Source organism: Callionymus lyra, chromosome 11, assembly GCF_982586985.1.
Source record: "Callionymus lyra chromosome 11, fCalLyr1.hap1.1, whole genome shotgun sequence".
Classification (NCBI taxonomy): Eukaryota; Metazoa; Chordata; class Actinopteri; order Syngnathiformes; family Callionymidae; genus Callionymus; species Callionymus lyra.
This window is the reverse complement of record NC_141828.1, coordinates 24,419,628-24,434,997: the sequence shown is the minus strand read 5'-3', so window position 1 is coordinate 24,434,997 and position 15,370 is coordinate 24,419,628. Positions and strand designations below refer to the sequence as shown.

At 39.7% G+C, this 15,370-nt stretch overlaps 1 protein-coding gene across 1 annotated transcript in view; it reads right to left on the bottom strand.

Annotated features, from left to right (window-relative positions):
* LOC148069686 (phytanoyl-CoA hydroxylase-interacting protein-like) overlaps positions 1 to 15,370 on the bottom strand; it is a 19,132-nt gene extending 3,762 nt beyond the window's left edge. The window contains exons 1-4 of the mRNA XM_087802062.1: positions 14,911 to 15,370; positions 3,819 to 4,015; positions 2,476 to 2,650; positions 1,424 to 1,541 (exon numbers count right to left, since the gene is read on the bottom strand). Coding sequence (XP_087658188.1) covers positions 1,424 to 1,541; positions 2,476 to 2,650; positions 3,819 to 4,015; positions 14,911 to 15,016 — 596 coding nt within the window. The 5' untranslated portion in view covers positions 15,017 to 15,370. The remainder of the gene's footprint in view (positions 1 to 1,423; positions 1,542 to 2,475; positions 2,651 to 3,818; positions 4,016 to 14,910) is intronic.

Genomic DNA, 15,370 nt, shown 5'->3' with positions numbered 1-15,370 from the left:
CGTTCTCTCGTCATCACCAAAGTAGTAACATGCCAACAACACAAACAAACAAGTCGTCCCGTACACACCTAATAAGATCTAATCGTGCATCATGGCAGCGAGACACGAGAGGGAGATGAAATGTTTTGTCTGTGGATCTCTTAAGCTTCAATTACGGAACGTAATTACACTGGAATCGCATCAGAGGTGGTCATTATGTGGGTTAATTGTTGTGCCGGGATGTTGTCGGAATTGTATGAGCTTTCTGCTGGGACGGAGGAACCACAACAACGGAGGTTTAGTCACAGTTGAAATATTGGTCCTCTGATTAGAAAATCAACAATAATTGAAAAATAAACAACGAGTCGTGTCAATTAGATTTTTATCTGCTCATTCCCGTCCAATCAGCAATCGGCATATCACAAGTATGTGTTCCCCACATGGCTTTCTTTCATAAATTGATTATTTTACGGCATTTTTTGTCTTTTGTCCAGCTTCTGAAAGGCTTCTAATGACCACTTTGTAACACCAATTGATTTATTGATTTTGTGTTTATTTTGTTCACCTGTGATGCTCAAGGCTTCTTCTTCAAATGACAGAAAATGTACAGCTCAGAGAAATAACATGCAGAAATGTCATCCAACTGGTTCTCACGTCGAATGCAAAACTTTAGGTTTTTAGATTTGACCAACTCCCTGTCACAGTTCGTTGAAGGCGAGGAGCTTCAATTCAGAAAATGCATCCTCTCAAAGTGACGTAAAGTTTACACGGAAAACAAGATTTTATGACAAATGGACTGAAAAATATCAACACAAAGCAAATGCCCAAGACATTCCCTTTGTTTGTGTCACAATGTACGGATCTTCAACAAGGGGTACAATGTAACTAATGGCTGTTGCTATTTCAATACATAAGTGGTCAATGATTTATCACATTGTGTGTCTATCTTGAATCAGTTTGCCAAGCATTCAACAGGAAGTAGTAGGAGAGGGGCTTGACCGGCCCACTGGCTGGACATACTTCTGAAAATCTTTCCCTCAACCCTGAACTTTTGTGTCTCAGCAATTGATTCGTGCCAACATCTTTCAGACTTAAAACACTTAAAGGCTCCTCTTTTAAGAGGCGAACAACAGAAAAATAGAAAATCGCAGAGGTCAAACAAGGTCAACTAGATGGGTACAAAGAGGATGAGGTCCAGACCAGTGTATTGAGGCAGAAATGGAAGTGGAAGATTTTATCAATAAAATTGAGAAGACTTCAAAATATGTGGCCGAGCCTTTTTATTTACTACATACCTCAATATGGGTACAATGGACCATAGGTCACATATCTTGGTCTGAAAAATGACATATTCCTAAGCGGACAAATGCACTCACTTCCACCGTTTGGAAATTTCCGGTTCGATGGGAGGAAACCAGAGCAGGGTGGCGTGGTGACAGCTTACCTGGCGTGGTCGAAGTATTCCTTGTTCTGGTTCCGGTAAAAAACGGAAAATGGCAGCATCCGGCCAGCGATTACTTCTGCCTTTTCCATGAGCTGGTTGAGATGCACAGTGGAATAATCTGGAACAAACGTGAAGCAGTACAGAATCAATAACATGATTTTGAGCCTCAAAGATTTCAAGTTACCCAAACCAATCTCAAAATTCTACTTCAATATTAGCAGACTTCAGGGCAAAGTAAATAAGTAATTTATATTTATATAGCGCTTTTCTAGACCAGGGTCACAAAGCGCTTAAACAATCAAAAAAATACTCAAAAAATATACACTAAAAAGATCAATAGGCTATGTACCTCTATTAACTAGGCCCTTTTCAGGTTGGAGACATGTAGAAATGTTCCAGTCGCTGTTGAAACAGTCCAGGTACTAATGTTTGCACGTGAGAACCTCTCATTTAATTTTCACACCCCTGAACAACCGCCAGACTTAAGGTAAGTACACTCCTGATTCTACTTGGGTAAAAATGCAAGCTGACTAAAAAACTAAAAAAATCCTTTTTATCAAGTGAACCCTCAACGATCTGCGGTTGAGAAGTGCTACTTGTCAAAAGAACAAGAACCTACTTCGAGCAACGGCGTTTCACACTGGAGAGAGTCTCTAAAGGGGACGTTTGAGTTCAGTTTTTACTGCCCTGGCATTCTTAAGAAAATCTTGATGCATTCTGGCAACTGTTTGTCATAATTCTCACTGTGCTGTGCAGTTCCTGTCAGTCTTCACAGCAGTGCTGGGGGAACTGCAGGATGAGGAGGACAGGTCTGCAGGAGATGGTGCACTGTGACCGCTAGTGCACGTGGGTGACTTTACACCCCCTCCCCCAACCCTGCGAGCTAGCAACACTGACCTCCACGACCTCTCATCCACTAATAAACGGTACAAGTCCACGATAATCCCCCCCCTGTCCCCCTCCGCCACATCTCCATCAATCCCTGCTCCTCCAGTGACGGACCACTCCTTCACAACTGTGTCACGTGCCAGTGGAAGCTCATTACTGCTCACCAGCTGTGCAGAACTCGATGATTTCACTCCACTCGGAAACGGCGTAGTCCCCGTCGTTCTGTTTGGAAGCCGTCTGGACCGCTACTGTGTATTCCGTGCGTGGACTCAGAAACCAGTGGCCCCGAACGGTCATGGGCAGGGGGACGGCTTTGGCCACCAGCTTTGTGGGAACATCCTGGGGAGAGAAGGGGGAACCTTTTACCTTCAATTACACACAAGTGAATCTAAGGTGAAACAGTACTTCAGTGTTCAGAGCCCCGGTGGACCGTTGAAGCGCAGAGAGCCGCTGCCTAGCAACAGAGTCAATCCAATAATCCATCAACGGTGCAACAAACAGCGGCTCTGAGCGCAAGATCCAGGACTATGTCCAGTGTGAGGTGGTGAAATGAGGTCGTAAGAATCACAAGTTAGTTCACTGACCCTCTACTGACAAGTGCTTCAACGCTGCTGGTGCAATTTGCCCTGAGGGTTGGTCAGTTTAACGCTTTAGGAGGGACGTCTCTTTGACAATGGTGTCCCCGATTTCCCTGCTTTTACCCTCGTTTATGAACTCTGAATGCAGGAGGATTAGTTCAGGTGTAAGCATTTTGTTCGCGTTGTTAGAATCCCTTGCATTTGTCAGCTAGGGACGCTAACAGCTTTTTGTTCAACAGATGAAGAATGTTTTTTATTCCAATGATGCCGCTTTTTCCACTACACAGTTCCAGCCCTACTTTTCTCTGTTGTATTGTGTTTTCACACCTACTTGCAGTGGGCAGGGCTGTCATAACATAGCGCCGCAAAACTGCTCTTACGTTATTTTGCATGCGACACAAAGAAGAAGAACAACAATGGACCTTATCTTAATGGTTCCGTCCCACTCCAGCTGGATCCTCCATCAGACACAAAAGCATCCCGATTATATACAAAGAAAACAGAACAACTTTTTGGACCAAAATACCTCAACCCTTCTCGCAGTGTTTATTTTTTTTAGGTCAGGTTCATGGTTCAGGTGTCTTGTTTTGGTAGTCGTGCATCAGCTCATTGGCTTCACTGTCTCACTCATGCCACCTCGGATCACTTGAACCAGAGAGGAGCAGCTACTAAAAATGGTATCTGCTTCAACGGATGGTGCTGGTGGAAACACTACACTAACCAGGTAGAGTCAAGTAGAGTAGGCCTAAAACGAGGTCTCAGTAACGTTGCTGAAAGATGTGACGTGTTTCAACGTCCTGTAACTCCTTAAAGGGTTCTCCTCTCTAGGAAAATCATGTGAAAGGAACTATCATGTCATGTTGAGATGGTGGAACAGACTTTACAATGTTGGTCCACCTGTGATCCTTCCACTCGTGGTCAGGCATTACCTTGTGCTTGAACTTGTTGGAGTTCTTGTTCTCCTTCTTGTTGAGGTCGATGAAGTAGTGTGTGATGCGCTCTTTGCCGCGAGCCTCCATGTCCCAGCAGATCTTGAAGGAGTCGCAGGTGATGTTGCTGATCTTGATGTCTTGAGGGACGGGAAGCTGCTCCATCTCAGAGAGGCTGCCGTCCTGGGAGTTGGCGCCTGTCAGGAGCGAGAATAGGGAAGGTTGTTAAAAATCACACTGACCCGGAGGCAAAGTTGAAGTGGTACTGTCTGTTCAAGCAGGTCATGTAGTCCATTACAGAGGGTTTGAGTCTGATCGTAATAATATCATCCTTGGCTATTTTATCTATATTTAAATAGTAGTTCAACCAAATTTTTATTTTTTCTAATTTTCTACTCATGTCGATTAAGGGTTGGGATTATTTTCAGAGTAATCAGTTCCTTTTTAGAGATATAGACAAAAATGTTTGTTCATTTTAATGTAGCGACTGGAGCTCAGTTGTCTTCATCCTTATCTTCTTCCAAAAAGACACTTAAAAACATTCAAATACCTCCATACTGCTCGTCTGTAACGTGAATCTTCTATTGAAGCCTCGACATAAGAAATAGACATCTATATTTTACACATATCATTTCTAAGTCGAAGACCCCTGGTCACCATATCAAAATGAATCATCTCCTTTGAATTTGAGCCAACCATCCAAAGGGCCACAAAAAAAAATTTGTTGGGTCAAATTTGGAACCCAGACCTTGAGTTTGACACATGGACTTTAAGTTGAGGTTTTATAGACAATTTCATAGATTGCCCAAACTTTAAGAGGCATCCTAATTTGCCAGGTTTTTGGAGGCTAAAGTGGGCGGAGCTATGAGGGAAAGGCATTATATCTTGGAGACAATTGAGTAAATACCACAGATAGAATGTTAAAGAGAGCATAAGTTCTGATGTTTCAGGGTTGTGTTGAAAACTGTTAACACAACATTAATATCTTTATCTTTCTGGAGCATCTGTTTCTGTTACTGGGTTAGAGCGAGATAAAGCCAAACAAAAAAAAAAAAAGTATTATTTGCTCTTTCGAGTTACATTCCTGCCCTGCAGACATAGTTTTTCAAGTTTCAATCATACAAAGGAAGTAGTAACGACAGTTTAAGCGAGCAGATTTAAGACGTAGCTCACGGAAGGAACAAGGACGTGACGTTTATATCAAAGTCGAGCGAGGAATTACCGAAGCAGGAAATCAAAGTAAGACCAGGAGGCACGAACTAAGGCGAACATGCTGAGATGAACGCTACAGTCCAGATCAGTTTGTATTGTGCAATGTTGAAATAATACAAATAAGGAGAATAATAATTATAAATATGAATATAATAATTCATTTGTGTGTTTTGGTTTCAGGCAAGAATCCTTATTTAACACCTTTATCTGACCTTAAACTATGTCAGCCCTGCAGAAACCGTAATCTGAATCCGAGAATCCCTTCTTCCGGAACTCTGCAAAAATAGCAGTTTTATTTTCAGACACTAGCTTGAAAATATCTTCTATTTTCTTTCTTCTGCAGCTTCTAACGGTAACTCCACCAACCGCTCTCTGTTGTCGGTCTATTACAGTCACTTCGCCAGCCTCTGCAGCCAAGCACCACATATGTTGCCATGGAAACACATCAACCCTCGCCGCACACCTATCCAGAACATATGCAGCATTAAATATTCCCGGCGATTACATCTCTGGTCCGTAGAGAATCATCTATAATAAGAAGCAGGAAACACGCTGACTCTCATTCATTCACGCCTGGCATGTAGATGTCGCTGTCAACCGTCCTCACGAGCATCGAGCAACATTTTACAGCTTTAGCTTCAACTCAAAGGCCAACGCAACGTTTGTACGCCACAATAAAAAGATCCTGTTTCTCATCCGCCATGAGAACGGAAACCAGTTGCCCAGTTCCGGCTGGTAATAAAGGCCACAGCGAGGCCACGGAAATGTCAAAACATTCCTCAGTTAGTCCTTTGTGTCGGATAAGAGTGAATATAGACTTTGAATATGATGGGTTACGCCCATTTGGCACGACAACAATATGCTTTCTGTGCGCTCGCAGTGGTCGACACCAGCGTGAGCGGAGAAGAATGCCGCGCAACTCCGGTGTCGGGGACAGTTGGGGGGAGCAGCCGAGCGTGGAACATCTCTGAGCGGGTGATGGATGAGAGGATGCTAAAAGTGCTGTTTCACCGAGTAGGGGAGTCTATTTGAAGGTTTGCTGTGAGAAGACGCTTTTATCCTAAATGACAAAGTGCGTCGAACTGTAGGGATTCAAACCTAAAAGTCTGTACCAAATAGGTTTCTGCACTTGGAGCATCCTCGTAGTTCATGTCTTTTAAACTATTTTTCATCCACTGTACTCAAATGCCCACTAAATAATTGTACAAAGTAGAGAAAACATAATGTAAATAAAGTATAAAGGTATTAAAAATGTAAAGATATTAAATATAGTATGATAATGGTGCAGAACAATGAGAAAATACATGCTCTCTTGGTAAATGAAGTGACTTTCATCGACTGCATGTTTTGAGACATGCACAAAAACCAGGAGGTCAAACCAGATACTTGCCGCGACCACACACACACACACACACACACACCATTACTCCACTAATTGATGTCTCTAATCCCCTTTAGCTGATGACCTGAAAATAATCATCTTTGATAGAAATTAAACATATGCTGATCTGTAGAACCTGAAACAAACAACAAGTTTTGATCAACCAGGAAAAATAACAAGGTTAGCTTGCAGGTACTATTGCTAGTTTTATTTGTACAAACTCACCCAGAATCTCATCTCTAATCTTTTATTAGATTCATTCGACTTACAACAATTTCTACCCATTCACACACACAGTTACACAGTGATGGGAGTAGGCTACGATCAGAAATGAATTTGGTAATGGAGTTTTTTAAAATACGCTTTTTTTGGAAACGCGGAAAAAACATTGCGTAAACAGATTTCCTTATTAAGGTACGCAATTCTGTTCATATTTATTTTGTCGTAGACTTAATGTAAATTTAAACATATTTTAATAATTACATTCAATGGTAATCATCAACTTAATGTCCAATTGTTTTGTTTGTCCTTTTTGAGTTCCACGGCGCCTGTTGCTCTGACTGCAGCTCATCATGCAATCACCACCACAGCAGCAGATCTTAAAGCCACCTCTCCTGCAGCAACAGGCGCCAGATTATCCGTTTTTGGCTGTTTTTGGGGTTGTTTGCATCTGCACTTGGGTCCACCTCTAGTCTAAACACCACAACCAGAATCCTATTTGTCTGCAAAATTAAAATTTTAACAATGTTTAGAAAATAATATGTTATCGTAACAGACACGAAATAGTTGGACAAATATAACAATCTTGAATCTTGACTAATTTTTAAAGATCAGGAGATAAACCAGAATGAATCTCAATGATTCAGTTGTATGGCCTTTACTCCTTCTCTGGTCGTAACTAACAACGAACTCTTAAATCTCTTCTTGGTTTTAGCTGGATTAAACATAAAGAAATAGCTCTTTTAATAACTACTGAACAACAGTCAGGAATCTAATCCATGGGCTAGCCTGGATAACATTTTCCACATTAAAGTGCGACTGCCGGGATTAGCCTTTCAAAAGAAGCTTTAGTGCGATCAAATGTGTTAAATTCCAATTTTTAATGAACTCGGCCGCACGATTGGATTCTGAACTCTCTGCTCTGCACAGTCTGACGCCCAAAATCCACAAAGTAACAAAAATCTATCTGAGCATTGAAGCTGGATTTAAAGGGTCAGTGATGGGACAGAAGGACTGATGCCAGGGTTGGCTGCGTCTAGACGTGACGTCAGTTAAAGGATTCTGACCTCAAATACGCAGAGAGGCCGAAATACATTGCATATATTTGAAGAACTTTTCCTTTATATTAATATTTTTGTTTTAATTGCTCTAACTTTTTTACCCTGTCATTGAGAATATTTGAGTCATAGATACCCCCACCCCCTTAACTTAAAAACCCTAATTACCTTAAAATGATGATAAGCAAAGAAAAATATTGTTTAAAAAAAAGTATTTAATGTTGCTTGTATTTAGAATACATCGGTGATACATCTTAAGGAATATAATGCAATATACAGTAATTCAATAAAGCCACATGTTTGTCATTATTTTGCATAAAGACAAGACCCATATTTATACAGAATCAAACTTATCCATCCTAGTAAGTGTAAAAAGTGAAAAATGTCGTCAGGTTAGAAGAGACAGGGTTTAAGGGACCGTCCTCCAATTAATGAAGAATAAAGAGTGTAGGAAAAAGAAAACTCTCTCTCTCTCTCTCTCTCTATATATATATATATATATATTTATATACACTGTATATATATATATATTTTTTATTAAAAATGTTTCCCATTTTCTGAAATATTTTGATAGTTTTACAGTATTAATATTGTTTATAACTTCCTAACCACAACACTGAGGGACACCAAATTGACGTCACTTATAAAGAAAATGCTAATTACTACAATTTAAAAGCTATTTAAAATTGAATCTGTTACATTTTTCAATGCCATTTTTAAATGGTCTCTTAAAAAAGTCAATGTCATAATGTCTTTGATTGAACTATGCTATATATCCATGGTTTTTTTTTTTTATTCTTGTTTAATTCCCTTCATATCCAGGACAAATGTTGGGCACCAGATCCAGGTTTCTTAATGGAAGAAATAATTAAAAAATAATAATAACAGCAGAGTGATTGGTTTGTGTCCTAAAAGGTTGCGGGTTAAATCTCAGCTCCAGATAAGATTTTGTCATGGTGTCTCTGACCTTGGTTGCTCCTGAAGGTGAGTGTCTCCCATCAATGTGTGAATTTATAAAAATTGTTAAAAGTCGCTTTAGAGAAAAAAGTCTGCTAAATGCGTAATTAGTTATTTGTATGTTCTTGATATCTATCTATAAAATTGAATCACAATTGCAAATCACAGTATCGACCACATACATAATATAAATAAATAAATTAATAAATACTTTCAAATATTAGAAAGAAAAAAATGCAATATTAAGAGTGAATGTTTGAATGAAAATTCACTCTCAAATTCAAAAATACATGCAACTATGAAACACGTCAACTGATAACAACATGCATGAGTAGATCTACAACAACTACTAGTTTGTTTTTGTTCCTGACTCGGCACAGATCCCTCACGTCATGTTTATGTTGAGACTGATGTTTTCCTCCGACACTCCAGGAGACTCTCACCAGCTCCTGTTTACTCTGACAACATTTAATTACCCAGGCAAAGACAGAAGCTCAGGTGTTTACAGATCTCTGGCAGGACGAAAAACAAGTCAGCAGTTTATTCCTCACGTCAGCAATGAAGAAGTATTGGCTCATCCACTTCAAACACAATCCTTGCTGCTTGAATTCTCATATTGGGAGAGAAAAGAGAGAAAATCTAGGCTTCAGAGTCTCAGGTGTTTGTTATTAAAAACACCAAAAAAGCACACAATCTACCGTCTATTTCACAAGATGACGAGAGGAAAAAGAAAAATGATAAATAAATAAATAATTTTCTAACCAATAGTGTAGAAATATAATACATTTAAACGAAACAATAACATTTAAGGGGAATCAATAAAAAAGTAGATCAGAATGTTAACGTAGATTATATGTTTCAAACTCAAGGTCCCGGGGGGCAAATGTGGTTCTTGTTGATAAGGGCTAAGGGTGTGAGAAAATATTGATAAACTTGTGTGTAATCAAACTTCCAGCAGCAGTCATTACGTACTCTACTAAAAACTTGAAATCCTGCAAGAGGTCGACTTTATCTGAGGACGAGAGGATACAGAGGACTCCAGCAGCTTTTAAAGCTGATGTTTGGACATATTCTGGTTTTAAAACAAATAAAAGTATCAGAGTCATGTGGTCTGTAAATTCTGCAATACTACATTACGACAATACTACAAAAATATCTTTGTTACTACAGTATTGCTATACATCTCAATATATCGTATTGTTGCCCCTGTATCGTGATCTATATCAAACATTGAAGGAGGACAGAACGAGACAATAAAGATTGATAAAACCTCCAAGATTGACAACATCAGACTCAAACTTCCTATTAAAGGTCAATATACATTTTTTAGGGTCGTTTGCTAAAAGATTTGGGCCCCGCGAGTAATGAGTTCAACTCTCGTGATGATGTAGATTCTCATTCATTCGGTTCAATTTTAGGGTCGCAGGTCGAGCCGAGAACGACCCATTAAAGCTTCAACCACTCAAATCTATCTGCTCCTCTGGTTTTATCATTTTATAATCTTACCTTCATGACTGTTTCTCACACGCTGCAGATTTAATATCCTTCGTGTGAACTCTATATCGTTTGCCCTTTGACTAGACATGTGATCATATAGACGCAGCTGATCAATACAAATCCTTTTAGCATGCAAACAGAGCTCCTGGAAGCTTTTGTTCCAGAGAATACAGTGATACGGCCTCTAAAGTGTCTCATATCTGAGATTTGTTTCTAAAAGCATCAGTCGGAGAAGAAGTCTTCCACTCTCACAGCGGAGCCTCCTCGTTTTGGAAGTGGCATCTAAAAAAATGGGCAGCTCGTCGCAGGCCTTTGAAAAAACCTGGCCTTTGTTCCTCTCAGCGGCGAGAGAAGCTGCCAACGACGGAAGCATCGCAGAGTGAGATAAACAAGAGCGGTTCATCTGCAGCTTCAGTAAGACTTCACAGCAGTTTAACACTCACCTAATCACTCACCTCGCTAATCAATTAGCTTAATAACCAAAACAAACAAGGTGACTCATCATTCCTCTGCGTGTGAATGATTCAACACTGAAGGTTCAGCCATTGGAAGAAAGTCTCACATTAGTCATGTCTGCTGATATCAAAACAAAACAAACATCAAACAAACATTTATTAAACTTAATATTTGTATTTATTTTTCTGTGACTTTGTGGTTTTCCTAATTAAGTTTGAATGTGCAAAAACAGCATTAGACTGACATTTAAATATATTTATATGATGTGTTTTTGGCTGTTTATTTTTTGCTTGATAACCAATATTTTTATTTTCAATGCTAATTTAAACTGGCACTATTCTAGGCCCATATCAATTTCAATCACAGAAGGAGCCAAACTCTTTCAGCACTAACTAAAACATCTCTTAGTTTAAAATTCGTTTAAAATTCCTTTAACCTTAGTTATTAAAAGTCTCTGTATAATTGTCGACATCTATAATATCTGTTCCTTATCTTGTCTTAAACACTGACATCTTTGTAGGTCAACATATCAACATGAATTATGTCAACATCTACTTTCTACTTTTACATAAATCTTCTTTGATTTGAAGTAACCATCTTGCTGCCCACATAATATGACTTGGTTGGCCAGTTATAGCCTTGAGTGATTTCTAATTTTGCTTTCAAACCAACTGAGGTTGAGAATCTGTGGATACGATACATACAGCGACACAGGGTCAATGATTACAATATATAATATACTGTAGAAACAAGGATATATTTGTAGTATTGTCGAGTACTTGACTCTGGTGTTGCAGAATTTACAGACGACATGACTCTTGACGAAGTCGTAACTGCTTTCATTTGTTTTGAAACCAAAATATGTCCAAACATCAGCCTTAAAAGCTGCTTGGGTTTATTGTATCCTCTCGTCCTCAGTCATCCTCATTTTTACTGAGGGAGCCATTTGTTGGAGGACCAGTGCCTTTGAGCAAACAAAAGTAATGATCAGTGAAGAATATCTGTTTTCAATTTGACAGATTTCATTTATTTTCTGTGGAGTGCAGACAGAAAACTGCTCTCGGACACTATAATGACAGCCATCAATCACTATCATCTCAGCAGCAACAGCATGGTTTTGTGTACAAGTCAAAATGGTGGCTCATCGTAAGAGGTTTCATTTGGAATCTTCACTGAACATGTGATTGAAACGACCGTCACTGAACCATTAAAGACTTTCCCCTCCGAGCACAGAAGCAACTTGTTTCTCCCTTTTAGTCCCAGCATTGAAATGCTCCAACAGTTCTCCTTGTGTGTGTGTTCATGAGTGTGTTTGTACTTGTGTGTGTGTTCATGTGTTTATCTGTATTTGTCTGTGTGTGTTTGAGAGTGTGTGTGGGTACGCATGTGCATCTGTGTTTGTGAATGTTTCTATTCATTTTTGTGTATATTTGTGTGAATGGACGAACGTCTGTTTGTGTTTGTGTCTGTGCTTGCATGTATTTGACTGTGTGTGTGTCTGTGCATCTATGCCTGTAGTGTGTGTATATGTGTGTGTGTGTATTGTGTGTGTGACTGTGTGTTGGCCAGTGTGTGTACCTGTGTATGTATGTTTGTTTGTGCAAGCTTATTTGTGTGCGCTCATGGGCTGTGTGTGTGCGCCCGTGTGTGTGCATGCATGCGTCTATTTGTGTGTGCATCTGTGTGTATGCATTTTTGTGTGAATTTATGTGTGTTTGTATATTAGTGCTTGTGTGTATGTATGTGTGTGTGTGCATGTGTGTACGTGTTTTTGTGTGTTTTAAAGTGTGTGTATTTGTGCATGAGTGTATTTGAGTTTGTCTGTGTGTTGTTTTGTGTCTGTGTGTTTTTTGCGCATGAGTGTGCAAGGGTGTTGTTGTGTGTGAGTTGTTTTGTGTTTGTGCATGTGTCTATTTGTGAATGTTTGCGTGTGTTTGCATGTGTGTTTGCATGTGTGTGTGTGTGCTTGTGTGTACGTGTTTTTGTGTGTGTTAATGTGTGTGTATTTGTGCATGAGTGTATTTGTGTGTCGTTTTGTGTCTGTCTTTTTTGTGCATCTGTGTTGTTTTGTGTGTGCAAGTGCGTTGTTTTATGTGGTTGTGTGTGTGTATCTTCATGCATGAATCTCCATTAGTTCACTCAGTAAATTCACATCAAATGGAATATAAAAATGAATAATAAAAACGATTCATTTAAAAACCTGGTTTGTATCGAGTGAACGGTGGAAGCATGAATCCTCTACATGCAGGGCGTGGCACAACAAACAACCTGACTTAGACACTAAAGTCACTATTATTTAATGTTTTCTTCCATCTTTCACTGAGATCCTTTGAAAATTCAAGATAAATGACAATTTTTAAAATCCTTAAAGAAGACGAGTCACTCCACGATGCACCTGTTGACCTCGTGAAGACGACAACAGCAAGAGAACGTGTCGTTACATAAACAAGACAATGAGGGTTTGAAGGACACACGGAGTAAACTTGGAGTAAACTTGGAGTAAACCGTGTCTCAGATCTGAGAGAGAAGTGCAGGGAGGACGCTGCCTTGCTCACAGGCCTCGCGTCACAAAGACTGCACTGTAATCACTTGCTGGGGGTCTTTAATGAATACTGCACGATGGGGGGCTGGTGGGGCGGGCGGGGGGGCACACGAGCCTGTGAATATTACAGTTCAATTAGAACAATCCGGCTGTTTAATCATGAAGCGCCTCCTTGTTCGTCTGATTCAGAGGCTCGTCTGTCACAAGACTCCGCCCACATTTTAAAGCTCTGGAACACATTCAAACTAACATTTGAGTAAATACCTATGAAGCTGTGTGGTTTTTCAGTGTGTTATTATGTTGTGTAGACAACAAAAGCAAACACAAAACTACCCAAATGTAGCCATAGTAACCATGTTTTTTTTTCTTGAAGTGTTATAAATGACCCTCCTGTGGCCATGACAGCACTCATTGATTTTAGACTACATTATTTAAGACATCATTGAAAGAATGGTTTATATTTCAATAAAGTGTCAATAAAATTAAATAATTACATCTTAAATATACAATTTACATCCAAATACTTGCAGGATATGGTCATTTTTGTGTTGCAGTTGGATGCTAAAAGCAGCATGCATTATGTCCTCCGCAGATAAAGAAACTATGAAATCCTGGCGATGACTGAGGACAAGAGGATACAGTGGACTCCAGCAGCTTTTAAAGCTGATGTTTAGTCATAGTTTGGTTTCAATGTCATGTGGTCTGTATATTCTGCAAGACCTGAGTCAAGTACTCGACAATACTACAAATATATCCTTGTTACTACAGTATCACAGTATATTGTATCGTTGTCCCTGTAGCCTTATATGTAATATATCGCCAGATTCCTGCCAATACACACCCTTTCTAACAACCACCTCTACCTGAACTACTCATGTAAAAACAGATCTAATGCTGTTATACGTCATTTTTGATTCCACTGTCGTCATTGTTTCCTAAACAAAAACACAACATGTAAAAATCTATATTTTTGACGCCATTTTACTGCTTTGTTAAAACCTCTCCTTCCTCTCTTGCTGTCATCATGCTCTTTACTGCCACCTATATACTTACAAAGATATTCATTGATTGTTAAGTTAAGGTTTAAAGATAAAAATCTATGTACAAAAACAGACATCATTTATATATAAAACAAAGAGGAAATGGCATCAGAGGCTAAAGATGCTCGAAACATAACTGTTTGAAAATAAAATTAACAATATTTTCTCTCTTTTTATGGGAAGAGGTTTTATTATTAGTCTCGAACAAATTCACTAGAGATAGAATTAAAGTATTAATAAACGCTTAATTACATATTTCTTTGAATAAAATGTGTCTAGTGCATCGGTATTTATTATTCATTTCCTCTTCATCATGATGTTTAATGCTGTAAAACAGTGGTATTTTCTCCATTTGAACCAAATGATGGGAGTGTAGTTTCATACACATCGAAATATAGAGGCTCACGTGTGGGTGCAGCCATGTTTCAGCCTCGTCCTGATCATGACTTGCTTTTTTTTTGCAACATTAAAATTGCTACACACTCGCTGCCTAACAAACAAATGGTATGTCTGAGAGTAAGATTAAGATAAGACAATAATAAGATAATAATATATGTGTTTATAGTAGTAGTATCTGGATACATGGTTTATGTGAAGTAAAAGTTTCATTTTCTCATATAAATGTGAGGATTTAAGAGTGTAGTATTCGATAAATGAGGTGCAAACCTAAATTCACCCACTAATGCTGCAGGGGAAAAAAAGGGAAAAAGGGATTAAAAGGGTGTTTTACCATCTCGCTCGCACAGCTGGATGGAGTCCAGGCTCAGGTCCTTGATCATCCCCTCGCAGGGGCTCAGAGGGCTGCCGATGTTGTGAGCGAAGCTCGGTACCTCCATGTCTGCTGGTCAGCGGATGACCGAGCGCGTCTGTGGTCAGGGAGGCGGACAGACAGTCTTCTGCAGATCCTGTCTCTCCTCCTGCTGCGGCTTATACAGCGCGCGCGTCACACCAAGCGTCACGCGCGCGTCTCTCGCGCACGGTTCGGTTTCTCGGTTCGCAGCCACAAGTGTTCGACGACGAGCGGCACCGGCGAGGATTAAGAGCGTTCACTGGTTATGTAAGCAGATGGGTTTAGATCCGCCGAACAACCTGCGTTCTCCCCGGGTCTATGACGTCATCGCTTGGGGTCTGATCGCACCTATGTGTGGAGGTTCAGGGTGCAGCCTCAAGCTGAAGTTCAACCAGCAACC